The sequence below is a fragment of the Rhinatrema bivittatum genome, chromosome 6, assembly GCF_901001135.1.
Source record: "Rhinatrema bivittatum chromosome 6, aRhiBiv1.1, whole genome shotgun sequence".
Lineage (NCBI taxonomy): Eukaryota > Metazoa > Chordata > Amphibia > Gymnophiona > Rhinatrematidae > Rhinatrema > Rhinatrema bivittatum.
Window position 1 is genome coordinate 141,155,201 of NC_042620.1, and position 24,202 is coordinate 141,179,402.

Sequence of the window (24,202 nt, forward strand, 5' to 3'; positions counted from 1 at the left end):
GTTACGATAACAGTTTCTGGAGTAATTATATGATCTTGACGAACGGGGTCGATCTTCGGGCAACTTGTGCACCGTGTTCTCATTAAGGGACTTGATGATCTGATCCAAGTCTTCACCAAAAAGATACCTACCCTTAAAAGGAAGGGACCCCAAACGTGTCTTGGAAGAGGCATCAGCCGACCAAATGCGAAGCCAAAGGAACCGACGCGCTGAGACCGCCGCCACCATGGTTCGGGCTAGGACCCTTAAAAGATCATATAAAGCATCCACTCCATAGGCAACCACGGCTTCCAGTCTGTCCGCCTGGTGAGCCTCAGCGTCTGGTAAGGACTGGGAGGTGAGAAGCTGCTGCACCCACCGAAGACCCGCTTGCTGTGCGAAGGAACTGCAGATAGCCGCCCGCATCCCTAAGGCCGAGACCTCAAAGATACGCTTGAAGTAAACCTCCAGCTTCTGATCCTGCATATCCTTCAACGCCGTCCCTCCAGTGACAGGAATAGTGGTATGCTTTGTGACCGCTGATACCACAGAATCTACGGAGGGAACCTTGAGAATTTCCAAAAAATCAGCCGGCAGAGGATACAATTTTTCCATGGCTCAACCGACCCTAAGGTTGGCCTCCGGGGAATCCCATTCCCGAGTGATCAACTGCAAGATCTTGTGATGAGTGGGAAAAGACTTGGCTAGAGGCCGCAGTCCTGCTAGGCGGGGTCCCCCTTCTTGAGAGCCGGGTCAGGCCCCACCGGTTCCGGAGGTGGATCAATATCCATTTCCTGGAGGATGTAGGGAATGAGGTCATCTAACTCCGCCGCTTGGAAGATGCGGAGGACCCTAGGGTCGTCGCCCTCCACCTTGGCCGCCAAGGTGGGGTCGTCCACGTCAGGGTCCTGGGATTGTCCTTCCCCCGACTAAGTCTCCCGAAGGACGTGTCTCTGCTCTGAAGAAAAGCCCTGTGCATCAGGACTATGAATTCAGGGGAAAAGGCCTGGCATCTTGAGGGGTCACCCCCCGGGGGATCCCCCCTCTGCCTACCAGGATTAGACTCGGAGTAAGGGTCTAAAACGGGCCTAGAAGTGGGGAACGGATTATCCGTGTCCTCCTCAGAAAGCGCGGCATCAGAATCTTGCAACAAAATGGCCGCCGTTCCCGCGTTGAGAGGGAACGGGACCTGGCGCTTCCTTCCCACGCGGTCTGCAGCTCGAACGTCCTTGTTAGTAGCTGGCGCACATTCCCCCTCAGGGAAACAGCCTGAGCACAGACCCTCTTCAGAAAATAATCCGGCCCTGTCGGAGCCCTCACAAGGCACCGCGGACTGCATCGCCGCAGGGAGAGAGAGAGGGGGGGGGAGGCTCTACAGGTGGCTCACGCCTAAAATGAGCGCCGACCCGGCAACGGACGCTTGCCACGGTCCCCCACCGACCTGAAGAAGAACTGACGGGGAATTACCCTCCGGACAGCAGGCGGCCCCGGGGAATGGTGCTTCGCGGGGCCGCAGGTCGGGACGTCGGTCGCTCCCCAAAAGGGAGGGGGGAAAACCTGGGTCAGGAGGGAGAGGCCGGCACTACCGACTTTCACCTCAGAGAGCCGAATGGAGTCCAAAAAATTGCAGTCTTCTGCTGAAAAAAAAGATGAAACAAAATATACACTTACCCCAACTGAGCCCTCAGTGAAGAAAATGAGAAAAGAAAGAAAGAAAACAGGCAACAGCCTGTCAGCAAGTCACCAGGCTAGAGAGCGATGAGCCAGCACCAGCGGAGAGCTCTCCCCCTGCTGTAAGAGGAGCCTTAGCAAAGTGACCTAAACTGTAAATTTAAAACTTTCTTTTCTTTTTTTTTTTTTAAACTTGATCCCCCTGAGGAGGTAGCCCTAAGCTAACAAGCTGGGGACCACAAGTCCCCTGCTCACATCTGCTGGAGTCAGAACGTTACTGAGAGCTGTTACAGGGGAGGCGTGGTTATATGGTTCCTCCCCTGGGAATTTTATGTTCTGACTCCATCTGCTGGACATGGAACATAACCCACCGTCTGGAATTATCCTGGTATGTACAGGGAATGATGTTGCAAGAAACATTTAAAAAGTAGAAATGAGCATTTAATGGGTTAAGATAAATAAGTCTCGCTCTCATTTCCATGCTCACTCTCCACGTGCACAGGCTTCTCATTCCCTGAATCACAATCTTTCTCTCACATTCACACACACCAGTCTCTCTCTCTCACACACACCGTCACCCTACCAACCAGTCTCTCTCTCATGCATGCACACACACACAAGCTTCCCACTCCCATGCTCTCTCTCACATAATCAGGCTTCTCACTCCCATGCTTTCTCAAATATCCAGATTTCTCACTTCCATGCTTTTTCTCTCTCTCAAACACACACATCAGTCACCTCTCTGACTACGTATAATGTCTCACACTCTCACATACACATCAGTCATCTCCCTGAGCAGTCACTTTCATTGTCTCTCACATATACACACACATCAGCTCTCTGACCGGTTTCTCTCAATCACACACATGCTCTCAATCACACACAGTCTGGCTGGCTGCTTAAGAACATAAGAACATAAGAAAATGCCATACTGGGTCAGACCAAGGGTCCATCAAGCCCAGCATCCTGTTTCCAACAGTGGTCAATCCAGGCCATAAGAACCTGGCAAGTACCCAAAAACTAAGTCTATTCCATGTAACCATTGCTAATGGCAGTGGCTATTCTGTAAGTGAACTTAATAGCAGGTAATGGACTTCTCCTCCAAGAACTTATCCAATCCTTTTTTAAACACAGCTATACTAACTTCTCTCTCTTTCTCTCACTCACTTCCTCTCCCACCCCGCCGAGCACAAATGATAGCTGCAGCAGCCTCCTCCTCCAGCCCCCGCAGGCCAAGAAAGAAGAATCCCATCAGCCGCGGGAGGCTCATGCTGCTGTCTCCTTTCCCGATTACTGGCTGCTTCGATTGCTCTGGGGCCGATGCTGCTACCGCCGCTGTTATTTTTACCATGCGGCACGGCTCTTTCTCCTTCCCGCGCACCGCATATCACTTCCTGTTCCAGGTCACGGGGGGGGGGGGGGGCTTGGGAAGAAGAAAAGGCCAGCCGCAGGTGCCACTGCTTCTTCTACCACCGCTGGCATTCCCACTGGGCTTGAATGTACTGATAGCCCGGTGGCAACGGCAGCAGGGAAGAGCAGCGGGAGAGACCAGGAGCACACGACACACCTGCCGGTGCTTGTCGCGACACACCGGTTGAGAAGTGCTGTAGTAGTAGATAGGGGGATAGTTAATAGAGTGACAGCTACTGATACTGAACCAATAACATGGTCAGATCTTGCCTCTATGTGGTTGACCATGTCATTCCAGAGTTATGACAAGGGTCAATTGTACTGCAGGCTGAATGACACTTTACTGGAAGATGAGGAATTTGTTGCACAATTACATGCTGAAATTCTAGACTATTTAGATCTCAATGGAACTCCAGATATGTCTCCTGTAAGTGGTCTGGAATTATTTAAAGCAGTGATACGAGGGAAGCTCATTTCTAGAGCTTTGTAAGTAAAGAAAGAGAGTGATAGGAAGGCTCTATTACTCCAGATTTTGTGCTTAGAAAGATCTCATAAGAGAATGTTATCTCAATTACTCTTTTGCCAGCTGGAGGACTGCAGAGTAAGATTAGCTGAGATGGATTCTGCCATTAAAGCACGTCATTTAGAACTTGTGAACCACACATTCTTTGAGGGTGGGAACAAAGCGGGAAAGCTGTTAGCCAACAAATTAAAAGGAAGATCAGTGCAAAATACTGTGTTAAAATTTATGGATAAGGGAGGAATGTACGGACAGCGAACAAGGATATTAGGAAATGGTTCCTCCGATTCTTATCCACCCTATATAGTTTGGACAGTGCTATCGACCCGGGGAAGATAGACAAGTATCTCAAAGGTATTTCTTTGCTCATTATATCTGCTGACCAGCGGTGTTGTCTTGATAAAGAGATAACACAATTGGAAGTGATGATGACTATTAAGAAGTTGAAACCTGGCAAAACCCCAGGGCTTGATAGGTTTACGGCCCGTCTAAATCCTTAGTTGCACCAATAACACAGATTTTTAATTCTCTCTGGGGGGAAAGCACTCTATTACAGAATTCCAATTTGGCAGGCATGAGAATTTTGGCTAAGCCAGGTCATGATTCCAGTTTGCGGGTCCTACCATCCTATTTCCTTATTTATTTAGATCTGAAAATTCTGGCTGACAGGCTGAATGTTTCATTTGGCCGGTTTCATCCCAGGCCAAATGGCCTCTGACAGTATTCGCAAAATTGTGGACATTATATGGTGGGTGAAGCAGCAGCTGAACCCATCCCTGTTTCCCACAGTAGGTGCTGAAAAAGCATTTGATATGGCACATTGGCCATTTTTATTCAAGACACTAGAGAAGATGTAATTTGGGAATTTCTTTATCCAGTGGCTTTGCAAATATTATATGGCATGCCTAAAGCATGTATTAAGGTTAATGGGGGATATTCGGAAATCTTCCCTGTTTGTCGGGGAATGAGACAGGGATGCCCTTTATCCCCACTACTCTTCACCATTTTTCTGGATCTGTTTGCCACTAAGATTTGAACTAATCCTAAAACAACAGGAATCTATATAGGGAACTTCTCCTCTAAATTATCCTTTTTCGCTGATGATGTACTCTTTACTCTAGTGTATCCGTCTGATTCCTTAGACCACAGCAGAAATGGAGAACATCAGTTTAGTGTCTAGGTTCCAAATTAATTGGGAAAAATCAGAGATTCTGAATATAACTGTTCCCTACGTACAAGAGAGGTTGTTAAAGGCTAAGTTTCCTTTTAAATGGGCTAGTCACAAAATAAAATATCGAGGTGTCTACATCAGTCACAGAGTAGATTTGTTTCAGTTAAATTATCCCCATTTACTTGATCGAATATACAAAGACTTAGAAGAATGGGATAGATACCATATTTTGTGGCTGTGTAGAATAGCCACTAAAAAATGAATATCCTACTAAGATTTAGTTATTTATTCCAAACATTGCCTATAGGGGTGTCCGGTGACATGTTGAAATGTTGGCAGACAGGTTCTGCAATTTATAAGGCAGAGAAAACCCCTTAGGATGGCACAGAGGGTTTTCTTCCAATCAAAACAATGGGGTGGATTAGGGGTTCCTAACTTGGTTTGATATCATGCTGCTTCACATCTTAGGGCAATTGTAGATTGGCATAAAACAGGTGAACAAAAATTATGGGTGATTTTGGAACAGGCAGTTATAGGTCAGACGCCATTATCAGCTTTGACATGGCAATCTAAAAAGACTTGGAGAGCTTTAGATGCCAACCCTCCATCTTTGAATCATTCTTTGCGCATCTGGGTAAGGTAGAGAACAAATTTGACTGGGAATAGGGACTATTATTACAGCACTTCCTTATATCATAATATTCTTGTTGTACTTTTGACATTGAAGCGTGGGCCCCTGGTCGCTGTAAGAGATGACACCTCCCACAGGACTCTGCCCTGTGGGGACTTGCCGCGATAGGCTAGCTCTAGTCAGAGATATATCTTTATTGTATTGCAACGTAGATTGTAACGCGAGAATCGGGTGACGATTCTAGCTAGGAGAGGAGAGCCAGATGACAATGTTCCATCGGTATGCAGCAGAGTGGAATGGCAGTTCCACAGTCTCACCAGGCCCGCAGTGCAGGGTAGATCGGGAGTCTATGGAGAGAGAGATGAGACAAGCAAAGACAGAACTGGAGCAGCAGTACTCACTCTGATGCTGGTAGTTGTAGTAGGAGAGAGCCCCGAGGAGCGGAGGTCTCAGACGAGCAAGGCCCCGAGGAGCGGGTACCATAGGCATCCTGGTAATAGGCAGGCAACCCCGAAGGGAGAATAGGAGCACAACAAGGCCCCCGAGGAGCAGGTTACCTTAGGCATCCTTGTTGGTAGCAGATACCCCAGAGGGTAAAGAGGAGTGAGGCAAGGTCCCCAAAGAGCGGGTGCCTTATGAGTCCTTGCTGGTAGCAGATACCCCAGAGGGTAAAGAGGAGTGAGGCAAGGTCCCCAAAGAGCGGGTGCCTTATGAGTCCTTGCTGGTAGCAGATACCCCGGAGGGTAAAGAGGAGCATGACAAGGCCCCCGAGGAGCGGGTACCTTAGGCGTCCTTGTTGGTAGCAGATACCCTGGAGGGTAAAGAGGAGCGAGGCAAGGTCCCCAAAGAGCGGGTGCCTTATGAGTCTTGCTGGTAGCAGATACCCCGGAGGGTAAAGAGGAGCAAGGCAAGGTCCCCAAAGAGCGGGTGCCTTATGAGTCCTTGCTGGTAGCAGATACCCCGGAAGGTAAAGAGGAGCGAGGCAAGGACCCCGTGGAGCGGGTACTTAAGTCATCCTAGAGCGAGAGTACACAGAGCGGGAGCATCTGGTAACGAGGAGAGATCAGCATGGAGGAATTGTGAACTGGGTTTAAATATCCTGAGCTTGTGACGTCATGCAGTGGGGACGCCCCCAAGGTTCCCGCCATGACGCATGTAAAGGACAGGGCTGCGCGCGCGCATGTGCCCTAGGTGATCCCGGGAGAAAGATGGCGAACGCAATCGCCCGTGCCGGTCTGGGGTCGCCGGAGGGGTCGGCATAGAGAAGCAGAGGCAGCCATCTTCCCAAGGTGAACGGAGTTAGGCAGAAAAAAGGTAAGCAACAGAGGGTGCAGCCGTCTACGACCAGACGCAACCGTACCCCCCTTCGAAGGGGGCCCCGCCCAGGGGGTTTTGGCTTACAAGGATGAGACTGATGGAAGCGACAGAGCATATCTTTATCCAGGATATTGGCCATGGGCTCCCAGGAGTTCTCCTCTGGTCCCTATCCTTTCCAGGAGATAAGGTATTCCCATCATTTACCTCTCTTGCGTACATCCAGGATGTCAATGACCGTATATGCAATATCTTCTTCTGCATCAAACGGCATGAGTTCTGGAGCTTTGCTGGAGAATTCAGACAGTACGAGAAGTTTCAGTAGGGCCACGTGAAAGGCATTATGAATTTTCATGGATGGCAGTAGCTTCAAATTGTTGGTCAAATTTCCCAGGCGTCAGAGGACGGCAAAAGGTCTGACGTACCGTGGAGGAAAACGTGCAGATGGCAGCTTCAAGCGGAGGAACTTTGTACTAAGTTGCACTTTATCCCCAGGCTGAAATTGAGGAGCCTTCCTGTGGTGAGCGTCGTAAGTCTTCTTGGCTCTTTCTCCCGCCTTGAGGAGCAGTTCTTTAGTCTGTTTCCACAGTTGTTATAATTCCATTGTGGTGGCTTGAGCTGCTGGAGATGTCACGGAGAGTGGTAGAAGTAATAGAGGTAATGGTTGGCGGCATATACCACTTGAAAGGGTGTTGATCCCATGGCAGCAGCTGGATGTGAGTTTAGGGCAAATTCGGCCCAAGGAAGTAATTCTGCCCAGTCACTTGTCTGGTATTCACATATGAGTGTAAAAATTGTTTGAGCATACAATTCATTCGCTCTGTTTGGCCATTGGACTGCGGGTGATGGGCCAAGGTCAGATCCAACGCAATGTCGAACTTCTGACACAGAGCTCTCCAGAAGTTTGCAGTAAACTGGACGCCTCTATCAGACAGAATGTGTTTGGGCATGCCGTGGAGGCGAAAGATGTGCTTCACGAATAATTTAGTCAGTTCTGCAGCGGATGGTAATCCTGGCAGGGCCACAAAATGTGCCATTTTCGAAAACCGATCGACAGTCACCCAGATCGTATTGTTTCCGGCAGAAGGGGGCAAGTCCACCACGAAGTCGGTCGCGATGTGTGTCCAAGGTTCCTCTGGTACAGGCAGAGGTTGGAGGAGACCCCAGAGACATCCGGCAGGAGGTTTTTATCTAGCCAGGTGGCGCAGGAAGCCACGTAGGCTTGGACATCAGTCTTCATGGTAGGCCACCAGTAGAAACGTTGGAGCATAGCCTATGTACATTCTTGCTCAGGATGGCTGGCCAGACGGGAGTCATGTGCCCACTTTAGTAATTTCTTCCTCATTCCTAGTGGCACCACTGTTTTCCCAGCGGGGACAGTGTGTGTGGCTACCAAGACCACCTTCTCCAGACTGATGATGTGATGAGACTCATCGGGTTCATCCACCGTAGAGAAGGAGCGCGAAAGGGCATCTGGTCTGACATTCTTCTCAGCAGGACGGTATTTCAGTAAAAAGTCAAAGCGATTGAAAAACGACGACCACCTCGCTTGCCAGTGATTACGGCATTGAGCTTGTCATAGATATTCCAAATTTTTATGATCGGTATACACCGTTATTTGGTGCTGCGCATCTTCCAGCCATAGACGCCATTCTTCAAAGGCCAATTTTATAGCTAGCAATTCTTTATCTCCAATTCCATAATTCTTCTCGGCAGATGAGAATCATCATGAGAAGAAAGAGCAGGGATGGAGAACATTGGCTTCACTATATTGGCTTAATACTGCTCCCATGCAGACGTCTGAGGCGTCGACCTCGACGATGAAAGGACGCTGAGGATTGGGGTGGAGAAGACAAGGCTCAGTTTGGAAGGGTTCTTTGAGGGTTTGGAAGGTTGCAACAGCCTCAGCAGACCATCGAGATGGATCAGCTCCTTTCCTGGTCATGGCCGTGAGTGGTGCTGTTAGGGTGCAGTAGTGCTTGATGAAGGTATGGTAATAGTTAGTGAAGTCGAGGAAATGGCGTAAGGCTTTTAAGCCAGTGGGTTGAGGCCACTCTTGAATGCTCTTCAGCTTTTGAGGGTCCATCTGGAAACGATGTACCCCAGAAATGGCACTGACTCCTGGTGAAAAGCACACTTCTCGAGCTTTGCATAAAGGCGATTGTCATGTAGCCTTTGTAGCACCTTTATCACATCAATCTGGAGGTCCTGAGAGAAAATCAGGATGTCATCTAAATATATCACCATGCACTGGTACAGTAAATCTTGCAGAATATCATTCACCATATTCTGGAACACCGCTGGTGCATTGCGGACTCCAAAAGGCATGACTAATTATTCGAAGTGTCCATCACGGGTGTTAAAAGCTGTCTTCCACTCATCCCCGTGATGGACGGACCAAGTTGTAGGCCCCTTTTAAGTCCAGCTTAGTAAACACCTTGGCCCCCTGAACTCTGTCAAACAGCATGGTTATCAACGGTAGAGGGTAGCGATCCTTGATGGTGATTTCATTGAGACCTCTGTAATCGATACAGGGGCGAAGAGATCCGTCTTTCTTTCCAACAAAAAAGAACCCCGCGCCAGCTGGGGACTTAAAAGGTCTAATAAACCCCTTTTGCAGGTTTTCTTGGATATAGGCCGACCTGGCCTCAGTCTCTGTTATTGAGAGGGGGTATACCCTTCCCTTGGGAGGCTCCAAATTAGGCTTGAGATTTATCACACAATCAAAGGTCCTGTGTGGAGGTAACACGCCTGCTGCTTGTTTGGAGAAGACGTCCTGAAAGGACGCATATTGCAGAGGTAACCCAGGTAATGAGGGAGTTGTCGTCATGCAAGGCAGCGGTAAAACTTTTGCTAAACAAGGATCATGGCAGCCAGGACCCCACTCAGAGAGCTCCATGGTGGTCCAATTGAACTGAGGTGTATGTTCCTATAGCCATGGTAGGCCGAGTACCAAGGGGTGAATAGCCTTCTCAAGGAGCAAGAAAGAGATATTCTCAGTGTGTAAGGCCACAGTGCGAAGGCATATGGGTTGCGTGGTAAGTGATACTTCCCCTGGAAGTGGTTCTCCATGGATAGAAGACAGCAGCAGAGGGGTAACTATGGGTGTAGTAGGAATTCACAGATGGTCTACAATTCTTTTTAGCATAAAGTTTCCTCCTGCACCTGAGTCCACGAATGAGAGTGTAGAGAATTCAAGGCCTCTGGAGATGAGAGAGAAGGGGAGAGATAATGGAGGAGAAGGTGCAGTTAGACCTAGGAGGAGTCCTCCAGCAGATCCTAGGTCTGGCCTTTTCATGGACAGATAGGGCAGGTCTGGACAGCATGGCCAGATTCTATATGTACTGTGGCCAGACCTGAGCGTCTGCGAAAATGTCTCTCTTTAGAAGTCAGGTGACTGCGTCCTAGTTGCATAGGTTCCTCTTCTTCTTCACTGGGCACAGAAGATTGGGCTGAAGATGTGTGCATGGCTTGAGGGCAATTACATCCCGTAGGGTGCTTCTTGTGACATGTATTCACTCATGGAATAATATTACAGAAACTGCAGCTAATAAACTCTGTCCTCTAACAACAAAAAAACTAAAACACAATATTCCAAAAAAACAACCTTGGTTTAATGAAGAACTACAAAATCTAAAACTTTCCCTCAGACGGAACGAAAGCAAATGGCGCAAATCCCCTTCAGCGTCCACCCTTTCTACCTACAAATCTGCTCTCCACAATTACAAAAATTCCTTGCAAAAAATCAAAAGAGACTTCTATGCTCATAAGATCCATCATATGATCTTTGATGCTAAAGCCATTTTTACCTACGTCTCCAACTTAACTCAAATCCAAACACCTGACATTCCATTTAACAAAGCACAAGAAAAGGCAGAGGAGCTTGCTCTCTTCTTCAATAACAAAATAGCTAACCTCCTTTCTAAAAATTCGCCCAATACTTCTTCCCCCTACAGTACCTATATACACCATAACAAATACATCTCACTCAACTCATTTGAACCAACTACAACTTCTGAGATCCTTAGAATACTGAAAAAGATGAAACCATCGACACACCCTTTAGACCAAATCCCTTCCAAATTACTCCTCCTTATTCCGGACACTATATCCAAAGCTCTGGCAGACATAATAAACTGCTCTTTATCTAAAGGACTCTACCCTGACGACCTTAAAATGGCATCAATCAAACCGCTCTTGAAAAAACCAAAGTTAGACCCAGACGACCCCTCCAATTTTCGCCCTATCTCAAACCTCCCATTCATTGCTAAAGTCATGGAAAAACTGGTTAATTCTCAATTATCAGACTACCTGGAAGACCACAAAATTCTCTACCCTTCACAACATGGCTTCAGGAAATCGTTAAGCACAGAATCTCTACTAATTTCCTTAACAGACTACCTCATCCTAGGCCTAGATAAAGGCCAGTCCTACCTTTTGATTCTCTTGGACCTCTCAGCCGCCTTTGATACTGTTAACCACTCTATGCTCCTTAACCAACTATTGAACATCGGCATAACAGGCTCTGCACTGTCCTGGTTCCACTCATTCTTGAAAAATAGAGGCTTCAAGGTAAAAATACACAGTAAAGAATCTAAACGTTACCCTTCATCTCAAGGAGTTCCACAAGGTTCATCCCTCTCTCCCACCCTCTTTAACATCTACCTCCTCCCTTTCTGCCATCTATTAAACAACTTGAACCTTAAACACTACCTTTATGCAGATGATGTCCAGATTGTGATACCAATTAAAGAATCCATTAAAAAAACCCTCGATCTCTGGGAATATTATCTGCAAGAAATCAACTCCCTCCTTTCCAGTATGAATTTAATCCTAAATTCCTCAAAAACGGAACTCCTTCTAATATCATCTGAGATTAGCCACACCCCTACAACCCCTCCAACTAATCTACAAACAACAAAAGTAAGAGATTTGGGCGCAATCATCGATAACAGGCTTAACTTAAAAGCATTCATAAACCAAACCACTAAAGACTGCTTTCATAAACTGAATGTTCTAAAAAGAATAAGACCTCTGTTCCACATCCATGACTACAGGACTATCCTACAAGCAATAATCTTCTCCAAGTTAGACTATTGCAATTCTTTATTATTAGGTACCCCATCAACACATACCAAACCGCTACAAATGGTTCAAAATACGGCAGCTAGAATTCTAACAAATACAAGGAGAAGAGAGCACATCACCCCGATCCTTAAAGATTTACACTGGCTGCCAATCCATTTCAGAATTCTTTATAAGTCAATCACCATAATCTATAAATCCATCCAACAAATCGCTCCTCTCAACCTACAAATCCCTTTCATAAAGCATACTTCCTCCAGACCCATAAGAGAGTACTACAAAGAGTCTCTGCAGGTACCACCTTCCAAAACTTCCCTCCATATAACTTATAGAGATAGGGCTTTCTCCACAGCAGGACCCACTCTTTGGAATTCCATACCAACGGAAACTTAGACAAGAACCCTGCTTATTGACATTTAGAAAAAGACTCAAAACATGGCTTTTCAAACAAGCCTTCCCAGACTCAGACTAAAAACAATTCTCTCCGATATTCAAATTCCAAGCAACAATTTTCTTTTATAACCATCCTGATAACCTTCCCCTACACTTTATAAACATCCAGAATCTTCATTACTTATGTTTTCTTCCTTATTGTTAAAAACTGCATTTTTGAACTGAACAATTCATTGTAAATCATTCACTTCCATCTTTGGAAACTTTACCATTCTACAGGTTAATACAACATGTTAAAGTTCCTATCTTTTCTTCTTCTTACTCCTAGTTGTACGTATCCTTGTTTATTGTAACTGTATTTATAATATGTATATTACATATTTTGTTCTATGTTCCGGTTATTACCCCATTGTTTACTGTAAACCGGCTTGATGTGATGTTATCACGAATGCCGGTATAGAAAAAAATCAAAATAAATAAATAAATAAATGTATCCGCGATCAACTCTCCCAGATAGATCAATGAGAGATTCCGGAGTGTCAGGCAGGTCACGAGCTGCTAGTTCGTCTTTTATATGAGAGTTGAGGCCCTCTAAAAATATAGCATGTAGACATCCCAAATCCCAATGAAGTTCAGATGCTAGTGTCTTGAATTCAATAACATAGTCTGATAAAGGCTTGCTTCCTTGTTGAAGGTGAAGAAGGGTAGACCCTGCGATGATCTGACGTGCTTGTTGCGGCCCCGGTCCGCAGCCCTACCACAAAGCTGCTCTGCCGACCCCAGTGTCCTCCATCTCCAGTCGGCCTGGTCGGGGCCTTCCTGTGGCACTCCCTCCATGAGGGAGACGCCGCCGACTCTCGGCTTCTGGTCCCACCCCTTAGGCGCACACGCAGGGGCTGGCAATTTAAAGGGACCAGCGCGGGAAAATTAGCTCTGCCCCAAGAAATGACAGACGCCCTCTATTATTTAAACCCTGCTGAGACTCTCATTCTTTGCCTTGCAATGGGTCATCTCTGCTGAGAAGTAAGTTGCTTGTTCCTGATTCCAGCTTGTTCTTGATTCCTGCTCCCTTCCAGCTTGTTCCTGATTCCTGCTCCTTCCAGCTTCTTCCTGATTCCTGCTCCCTTCCAGCTTCTTCCTGATTCCTGCTCCATCCTCGCCTGCTCTGCTTCATCTCCCCTTGGCTCGTCTTCCTGGCTCCTGACTTCGGTACGTCCTCTGGTATTCCTGCTTCGCTGCACGTCTTGACTTCTAGCCTATCTCCGGTTTCTCATGACTGCCGCCAGCCCTGACCGCTGCTCCATCTCGTTTTGCATCGCTGCTGCCTGCCACAACTTCTGGACACTCTTCATCGCCGCCTGCCTCGACACGGACAGTTTCTAGACTCCTCTTCACCAGGAGACCCCGCCTAAGTCCTGCCGGCCCCCACAGTACCCAAGGGCTCAACCTGCGGGGAACGAGGGTTGGTATAGGAGACGTTCCTGTTGGTCTCCTGGCCCTGATCCACCTCCTGGCTACGAGTCGCTGTGGGCCATCCCTCAGCGAATTCACTTCATCCTCTAGCCGGCTCAAGGGTCCACCAATACAACAGTGCTGGATCAACAAAGACAGATTTGAACAGGTTCAAGAAATCAGTCAGATCATTCAAAACAGGGTCACTGCGTTCCCAGAGGGGGGAAGCCCAGGCCAGGGCTCTTCCATCAAATAACGATATGATATACGTAGTCTTTGAAACCACATTGAGAAAGTAGTTTGAAAAGTGCATACAGCACTGGTTAATAAAACCCCTGCACATTTGGGCATCACCAGAGAAGCGTGTAGGAGCTGGTAATGGTACAATGGTGCGAACTGCAATCACTTGAGGAGAAGAATCTTTCTCTGGAACAGTTGGTGTATTCAGTCGAGCATTCAACTGGTTGAAAGTGGCGGCTAGTGTCTCCAGAGATTTCTGTTGCTCTGTAATCTGCTGGGCCAGGCTAGGAATGGCCTGTAAGGCAGCGAGCTGTGCCAGGTCCATTGAGTTAGCAATCTGTTGTACTTTTGGACATTTAAGCATGGGCCCCTGGTCGCTGTAAGAGATGACACCTCCCACAGGGCAGAGCCCTGTGGGAACTTGCAGCAATAGGCTAGCTCTAGGCAGAGATGGACACAGAGATATATCTTTATTGTACTGCAACGTAGATGGTAACCCGAGGATCGGGTGACGATTCCAGCTAGGAGAGGAGAGCCACAGTCTCACCAGTGCAGGGTAGATTGGGAGTCTATGGAGAGAGAGATGAGACAAGCAAAGACAGAACTGGAGCGGCAGTACTCACTCTGATGCTGGTAGTTTTAGTAGGAGAGAGCCCAGAGGAGCGGAGGTCTCAGACGAGCAAGGCCCCGAGGACTGGGTACTGTAGGCATCCTGGTAATAGGTAGGCAACCCCGAAGGGAGAATAGGAGCACAACAAGGCACCCGAGGAGCGGGTACCTTATGCATCCTTGTTGGTAGCAGATAACCCCGGAGGGTAAAGAGGAGCGAGGCAAGGCCCCCATGGAGCGGGTACCTAAGTCATCCTGGAGCGAGAGTACACAGAGCGGGAGCGTCTGGTAACAAGGAGAGATCAGCATGGAGGAATCCTTGCTAACTCGTAGCTGGAATTGTGAACCAAGTTTAAATAGCCTGAGCTTGTGATGTCATGCGGTGGGGGCGCCCCGAGGTTCCCGCCATGACACATGTAAAGGACGGGGCTGCGCGCGCGCATGCCCTATGTAATCCCGGGAGAAAGATGGCGAATGCCATCACTCCTGCTGGTCTGGTGACGCCAGAGAGGTCGGCATAGAGAAGCAGAGGCAGCCATCTTCCCAAGGTGAACGGAGTTAGGCAGAAAAAAGGTAAGCAACAGAGGGCGCAGCAGTCTGGGACAGACAGGCGCAACAATTCTTTTTGCTCCTGGCTTATCACCAAATGCATTTATAACATGGAAATCACAGGGTCTCTCTCGCTGGGAACATATTTGGTGTATTAAAGGCCTCTTGGGCTTTTCGGCGCTACAATCTAAATATGACCTTCCTAATAGCGAAGTTTTCTCATATTTGCAACTTAGATATTTTGTGACAGGGTCCCGGCTGGAAGTTAATTTACCAAAATAAGTCTCTTTTTTCGAAACTATGTGCAAAAGTGTAGACAAAAAAGAAGTCTTATCTAAGAGAGACTTGATTTTAAATCAAGATTTATAGACCAAACCTTAGCATATTAGAGCATAGGAAAGCGATTTAAGGGGGAATGGTGTGCGATATGTTTAGCTACCGGTAGAGGTTTCATCTCTGCCAATATCATAGAAAATGGTTAAAAGGTTAAAAGGTTCTGCTTTGCTGGTGCCTTACTTCTGAAAAACTCCGCAGAATTTGTGTGTCAATTTTGGATAAATGTTGGAAAGATTGCTCAGGTTTGGGCTCTTTTTTCCACTTATGGTGGGAATGTCTAGTTGGATACAAGAAATAGTAAAAATTCCCATCATTCTGACTCCTAAGCAGGCTCTCTTAAATGTCCCAATTTCACAAGGAGACAAATATATGTAATTGTTCGTGTAGCAAATCATTGTGTCACCCCGCTGTGAAATAGCTAGGTTATGGCGGGATTATAAGGTGCCCAAGATGACGGCTACGAAAGCTAGACAAGACCGGGTATACTGGCTTGGCAGGATTATATCGTTCAAACACCGGAATATAAATAAATCTGAAATAATTTGGTCCTACTATATCCTTTGGAAAAAAGTTACCACCCCTACATAATAATAATGATACTTTCTTGACTAGCTATAGTTTTGTTCAGGTTAGCTCAATTCATTAGCCTTTCCTTTTCAATGCATCACCTGTGCAAATCTTTAGGTCCCCTTTTGTGCTGGGATGGGTTATGTAATGGTTGGAGTGGATGGGTTGTAGTGGGTATTATATAAGGGAACCACCAGGGAACATACATGTGCTTGTGTATGCTTCTTAATGCTCTTGTACAGAGGTGTTATGTTTTATTTTATTCTACAATTATAAAGGAATCAGAACACTTATGACAGAATTTTGGTTGGCTTAATTGAACTGTAACCTTTGTCAGGCTTCCTGTTTATATATATGTGGAGGTAATTAATGTATACATGGCAATTCCTTTTGCATGTCTGATTGTTTTCCTGAGTGGTTCTTAATAAAAAGTGAATTAAAAAAAAGCACGTGCTGCTAAGTGTGTGAATGCTTTTAGTGCGAGTACTTTATGTCAATGTTCAAACAGAAACAATTTGAGTAGTTTCCGTTTGAAAATTAGTGTAAAGTGAATGCATTAAGATGGTAACTTTTAAACCTGCACATGCACATGGCCACGCCAATTTTATATCGGCGCGCGAGTGCAGACTCACTCGCATAAATTTTATAAGATGCGCGCGGCAACGCAATAAGCCCTTTCCCCAGTTCCCTCCTAGTCTTCTCCAATAAAGAAGCGGACTGGGAGGGAACTTCCTAAACACCCTAACATGCCTCCCTTTTCCCCTATCTACCCCGACCCCAAAAACTCCGCTAACTACCCTTTTTTTTGTTGTTGTTTTGATACCTGCTCTCCTGAGCAGCAGCAGGTTAAGCAGGCCAGCTGGCTGGTGGCGCACGCTTCAGCGACACAGTGCCTAATGGTGCTGTCCCAGGCCGCCCATACCCCGCCCCCCGGCCCACCCCTCTTTCTCTAATCTGTTCTTCGACATGTACCAGGAGATACACGCATGGCTGCGGGCCTTTGAAAATCCCCGCAGCGCATGTGTGGCCCGGTCACATGCGTATCCCGGTTTTAATGCATACTGCATTTTTAAAATCAGGCCTTAAAAGTGCTTGCCTGCTTTAAAACTAAGCAGGGTGTTTGAAAATTGTCCCCAGATTGGCACGGTCAGTTACTATACATAGAAACACAGGTCCTGATAGCAGATAAAGACTATACGGCCCATCCAGTCTGATAAATCCACATTTCCTGCTCAGCTTTTCAATCCCTTCCACACCCTCAGAGATCCCCTGTGCTTGTCCCATGCTGTCTTGAATTCAGATACTATTCTTGTCTCCACCACCTCCACAAGAAGGCTGCTCCATATATCCATTGCCCCCTCTGTAAAGAAATATTTCCTTAGATTACACCTGACTCTACCTCCTTTCACCTTCATTCCATGACATCCTTGTTCTAGAGCCTCCTTTCTGTTGAAAGAGGCTTGCCTCCTGTGCATGGAAAATTTGGAGATATTTAAATGTCTATCTCGCCTTTCCTCCAGGGTATACAGGTTTAGATCTTTAAGTCTGTCCCCAAATGCTTTGTTATGAACACCATTATCCATTTTAATAGATATTCTTTATACCAACTCCATCCATAAGAACATAAGAAATTGCCATACTAGGTCAGACCAAAGGTCCATCAATCCCAGCATCCTGTTTCCAACAGTGGTCAATCCAGGTTACAAGTATCTGACAAGTACCCAAACATTAAGTAGATCCCAGTTTATATCCTTTTGAAGGTGCGGTCTCTAGCATTTTACACAGTGCTCCAAATAAAGTGTGACCAGAGACTTAAACAAAGGCAGTATCACCTCCCCTATCCTGCTGGCTATTCTTCTCCATATGCACCCAAGCATCTTTCTGGGTTTTGGCATCACATTATCTACCTGTTTGGCCATCTTAAGATCACCAGATACAATCACCCCTAGTTCCTGCTTCTATATTGTGCACAGATCACTCCCTATACCATATTGCTTCCTTATGTTTTTGCAACCCAAATGCATGACCCTGCATTTTTTCGCATTAAATCTGTTTCCAAACTCCAAATCATTCCTCAAGCTTCACTAGATCCTTCATGTCTTCTGCACCTTTCAAGGACTATATTGAAGATTTTGGTATCATCCACAAAAAGGCAAACTTTTCCTGAAATTGCTTATGAAAATATTAAATGCAACAAGACTGAGGATGGATCTCTGCAGCTTACCACTGGTAACCCTCTTTCTTTGGAGTGAACTCCCTTTACCACTACCTTTTGTCACTTCAACCAGTTAGTCATTTTAGGGCCCATAGCTAGAGCTATGGGCCAGTTGATTAATCCAGTGTAATGAACCAGTTAGTCATTTTTAGGGCCCATAGCTAGAGTTTGTTTATAGAACTGTCAAAAGCCTTGCTGAAATCCAAGTACACTACATCTAGCGTTCTTCCCTGATCTAATTCTCTGGTTATCTAGATTGTTTTTTAAATTTATATTCTGCCATTTATGATACTTCAAAGTGAATTAAATTGAGACACTGTAGGATTTTCCTATTCCCAGAAGGTTTACCATATAAGGGCCTGATTTACTAAGGTTTTTCTTCCATTTTGTGTCTATGTGAAAAATGCTTAGTAAATTAGGCCCTAAGTTTGTACCTAGGTAATGGAGGGTCAAAAGAGTGTCAGTAGGATTTGAAGCCTGGCTTCTCTGGTTCACAGTCCTGCTCCTCCACACCGACTTGCATTCATCTGATGACACCAACTCTAGTAAAACCATGCTGCCTCTAATCCTGTAATCCTCTGGATTCCAGAAACTGATTATCCTCTGTTTTAGCAGAGATTCCATTAATTTACTAACCGATCTATAATGTTCAGAGACTTCCTTACTTCCACTTTTGTAAAGAGGAACCACATCTGTGTCTCCAGTCATTTGGAACTACTCCTGACTCTAAAGAAGCACTGAAAAGGTCAGACAGCGGATCTGCCAGAACTTCCCTAAGTTTCTTTAATACCTATTAAATTTATCCTGTCTAGCCCCGTTTTATGTACTTTTAGTTTTGATAGCTCCTTACAAACACAATCTTCTGAAAGATACCCAGAGATCCATCTAGTGCAACCTTTTACCTTGCTAGCAGTTCCTTCTACCTGCATCTACAGCTATCTTCAGTAAAGCAATACAAAATCTATTCCCAACCCAAAGTATGACAAAAATATTATGCACCTGTAATAGCCTTCAACTCTTCTGAGTAGTCATTAATTTCCAATTAGTGATTGTTATTATAAGAAACAAACAGTCCAGGTAAATTCTAGCTTTGAAAACTTCTGAAGAAATATTTTCTTTCAGAAGTAGAGTACCAGGATATTCAAAAGAATCAGGCTTTCTTGGGCTGACATTTCACAGGTTAATCAGTTGGCTGTGATCTTCAGATAACATTAAACTGTTATATTACTATTAATACTGCCTTCCAAGTACCAACTGGAAAATCTGTCTATAGTAAATAGGTAATACCTCTACTAGGTTCTTTAAAACTGTTTAATATTCATGATACCTGGTTGAGGGTTCAGTTCCTTCAGTTCTTGCACCTCCATCTGACTGGCTTTGAAAGCGAGGCCTGGGGTCTTCTGATAAACCTTCCAGAGTAGCAGATACTCCACGCACATTGATATCATGTTCCAGCCAGCAATGAATCCACAGCCAATCACCACGGAGCCAAAAGTCATTACTTGGGCAACTGTTATAGGGGCCATAATATTGGTTACCTGGTCAATTCTGCGTAATGTTGCATTCATACCTATTGGAGAATGATGTGACATAACAAATATATTACTTCTTGGGATTTTAGGCTATACTGTATATGGGTGATGTGGTTTGTTAAAAAATTCAGGGTTTTTTAACCTTTTAGATAATGATATAGCCCAGCTGGTTAATTTTCCTACACATGTTGGGGATACACATAGGATTTGGGGTTTGATTCAAGTATATTAAGAAAGAAAGGGGAACTTAAGCCAGGAGACTACTTGAGAGTTTAACAATCATCACCATGTGGTGTGTGTTACATTTTCATTTGAAAATGTAATATCTACTTCAAGAGAAACTTGAATGAATCAGAGGAAGTTTAGTAAAGGGAAAATTGATGAAGAAATGTTTAGTTATTTGATGAAGAGTCGGATGGGGGAGGGAAGAATTAGAGTAGGGCTGAGGATGACTCCTCATTTCAGAAAGCACCTTAAAATGCATTTGTTTACTCTAGTCTTCGCAAATTGACATTTCTGACCCAATTGTGCTTATACATTTTATTGCAGTTTTATTTTATCTGAATTTTATGATTTATTTGTATTTATTTTTCTGCTGTAGTTTTTGGATGCTTAATTGCTTTATGTATGTTTTTTTTCTGTCTGCTTGTTTATTCTAAGATTATGTATGTTGGTTGTAATTTGCTGAGATTTGTGAATCAGCAGACTATAAATCAGTTAAATAAATAAATCAGTAGATACTTTAGTGACAGGCTACAATAAAAATGTGATAGAGATTTTGGATGAGACAGACTCACTGAAACCAAAGGAAATGAAAATTCCATGAAGGGCCCCTTGGTTTACAAATGAATAACAATTACTCCAGACACTTGAAGTGAAAGTAGGATAAATTATGGGATGTGTTTAGTAGAAGACAATGGCGGATAGAGGAAAATTATTTTGTGGAGCTGCTTAAAACGAAAAAGAAATGTTATATGGAGTTAATTGCAGTAGGTGCAAATAATTCCTGAGAGCTGTGACCCAGCAGTTGTCTGCTATTTTACAGAAGGCTGGTGGCTTTGATTCTCTTCAAGCAGGTTTCTGTGCTGCTGATAGCATGGAGATTATTGGTCTTCATAAGTGATGAGATATTATGATGGATGGATAATAGAGAATGAATGCAGTTCTAGTCTTTGGTCTAGTTGACTATTCCATAATTCTGGACAGATGGAAACAGTTAGGATTTGGATGTTGATTAATCCAGTGTATTGCCTTGTTTCTTTCTGGTAAGCTGGTCGGGTAGGTATAAAACGCAACTGCTCACCTTTGTTTAACTTGAGGTGTAGTGTCCCTCATGGTTCATCTCTATCATCCCTCCTTTTCAACGTATTTATGCAGCCTTTAGGGGAGCTTTGCTGGACGTGCTAGGGCTATGGGTATATATACATTGATGGCATATAAATCATTGTGCCATTGAAGAATGATTAGAGCTGTGGCATTGACAAAGTTGAATTTGAGTTTGATGGAAATTTCAAATTGGATTTTAGGGAGTAAACTGATTTTACATTCTCAGAAAACTTAGATTTTGGGAATACTGAGTTGGTTAAATGCCCTAATGAAATATGGAATCTGGCAATGTAGGGGGTCTCTACTGTTAAAAGTCTCAGTGAAATTTGATTATGTCTTCAGTTTAGATTCTTACTTCCATTGATGGTTAGGAATGCCTTTTTTAAGTAGAGGACTATTAGAAGGCTTCACCCATTTTCTTGATAGTAATGCTTTGATTATGCTTATGTGTATGCTTTGATTATGTTGCTATGTCTTATTTTATTTGACCATTACAATGTGACCTAATGCCATAAAACCTGACATATCAGCCAATCATCTTGTACGTTTAAACAATCGGTAATTATTGCAAAACCATATTTGTCATTATATATCTTAAGTCTCTCCATGCCTGGTACATGACAAGAATGATCCCCTTAAATTATATCCTTATCCTAATTCTTAAAAATGAGGTTAATTTCCTAACCTCAGTACAAATTGTAGATGGTTGATATCAAGGCGTGAGGGTACCATTTAAAAAAGTAAGGTCTAACTATGCACCAAAGAATATATAGCACCTGCTAGTAGATTGCTGTCTTTTCCTGCAATCACAATGATCCAGTCTCTCTGAATGGTGATTGACATGGCAGTGCTTGCCAGGTTTGCAATGTTCGCGATTATGATCACTAGGATGTAACAAACTATCTGTGGAGTTGGAAAAGACAGTAGAGCATTAATCCCATGCATTAGTCTCAAACACTGCCTGCTCATCAAACAGATCAATATTAATTAACCTTTTTTAATCAGAACCAGTGTAAAAGAAAGGTTTCTATACATCACTAACATCCATCCCTTCCTTTCTGAATACACTATCAAAATCTTTATCTATTTTTCATCATATCCTGCTTAAACTATTGCAACCTGTTTCTCACTGGTCTTCCACTGAACCATTTATTTCCACTGCTTATTGTCTTCCAATGTCATTACCACAATGTAAACCCCCTGCACGTCACTACATTGGCTCCCCATCTGCTTCTGTATACATTTCATGTTTCTCTTGCACTTTTCATCATCTCTCCTCTCTTATCTTCTCCTACAGCCCTCCTCACAAATGCTGTTCATTGAATAAGCTGCTCTGATCTGTGCTCTTCTCCATCACCAATTCCTGATTCTCTGTTTTCCATATTGCTGCATTGTATGTCTGGAATAGCCTTCCTGAGTTGGCACTTCATGCTCTCTCTCTCTCTCTCTCTCTTCCTGTATAGAAATCCTGCTTAAACCCTGCTTTTTTGAGGCTGCTTTTAAATCTTAAACCTTGTCTCTCTCCCTGATCTTAGCCTGTCTTGACTAGATTCTAAGCTCCATAGCGCAAGGACGATCACGTATATGCATCTGTACAGCACCGCATATGTCTAATAGTACTATAGGAATGATAAGAGGTAGTGTTCACTAATACTTTTTAATTAATTTATTTACATGCCCTTTTATTCTGTTACTTCCAATGGGATTATTCAATGCGGATTCACAAATGTCATTTGCAGTCACATAATGAGCACAACTGACAGATATAACAAAAATAATTACCTACTAATTAAACAGAGGTCCATATTCAGACAGTCCAAATAGCAAAATTAGCTACGGTAGATAAATTTATCTGGCTAACTTTGGAGGTATATTCAATTGTTCAGCCACACTACTGAATACAGCCATATAACTTTAGGACAGCTCTTTGGCCCAATCAGCAGTCTATGTCATTCGGCTATCTCTGAATATCTGAGTTAGCTGGTTAACTTGGCCGGCTAACTCAGCTCCTCTCATTTACGCCCCCGGAATGCCTCTAACTTATCCAGCTAAATTCTGGCCCTCTAACTTATTAACTGGCTAGAATTTAGCAGGATATGAGCCCAAAGGAGAAATTACTACATACCTGATAATTTCCTTTTCTTTAATAAGGATAGATGGATCCAGGACAAATAGGTTATGCACCTCTACCAGCAGATGGAGATAGAGAAAAGCTGACATCACAGTATATATACCCCTGCATAGACATCAGCCTGCCAGTATTCTCTACAAAAGCCAACAGTGGACAAACTAACAAAAACTTGATTATTAACAGACAACCACTCTAACACTCAGCTACCGGCAAAACACTCAGCTCAGATAATGAGTTTAATAACACTAGTTTAGGGACAGATTGACACTTACCAGTAATCCCTGGAACACACAGCCACGCAGGAGGACAATAGCACAAACATCTGACAGCCGAAGGTGGGAAGGTGGATCCATCTATCTTTATTAATGAAAAGGACATTATCAGGTAAGTAGTAATTTCTCCTTTCTTAGCATTAGGATACATGGATCCAGGACCAGTGGGATGTACCAAAGCTACTCTCAAACAGGCTACTCCCAGCTGCCCGCGGTCCGATCAATACTGCACGTGCGAAGGCTGCATCCTCCCGGGCCTGCACATCCAGGCAGTAATGCCTGGAAAAGGTATGTAAGGAGGACCACGTTGCAGCAAATCTCGATGGGAGACAGCAATCTAATTTCTGCCCATGACACTGCCTGAGTCCTAGTAGAAAGAGCCCTAATCTGACTAGGCAATGGCTGTTCAGCATCCATATACATGGCCGTGACTAACTCATTAATCCAACGGGCTATGGTAGCCCGTGACCCCAGCTCACCCTGCTTACTTCCACCATGGAGTATAAACAGCTGATCTATCTTCCCGAGAGGCTCAGAAACCTCTAAATACGTCAAGATATGTCTCTTGACACCCAAGGACCGTAACAGGTGATATTCCTCCATATCTCTCTCTCTATCCAGAGTCGGCAGGGAAATTGACAGATTCAAGTGAAAATCCAAGACCACCTTTGGCAAAAAAGATGGAACAGTTGGCAACTATATCATCCCCGGAATCACTCGCAGAAACTGTTCATGGCAAGACAATGCCTGCAGTTCGGAGACGCTACGCGCAGAACAAATTGCCACAAGAAACAGATGT

General features: G+C 44.7%; 1 protein-coding gene across 9 annotated transcripts in view; it reads right to left on the bottom strand.

Moving 5' to 3' along the window:
* Nucleotides 1–24,202, bottom strand: part of LOC115093766 (solute carrier family 40 member 1-like) — a 168,748-nt gene that overhangs the window by 23,901 nt on the left and 120,645 nt on the right. For all 9 annotated transcript variants that reach the window (XM_029605988.1, XM_029605992.1, XM_029605989.1 and 6 more), the window contains 2 exons: nt 21,777–21,903; nt 19,470–19,712 (listed from right to left, as the gene is read on the bottom strand). In XM_029605988.1, the coding sequence (XP_029461848.1) occupies nt 19,470–19,712; nt 21,777–21,903 (370 nt within the window). The remainder of the gene's footprint in view (nt 1–19,469; nt 19,713–21,776; nt 21,904–24,202) is intronic.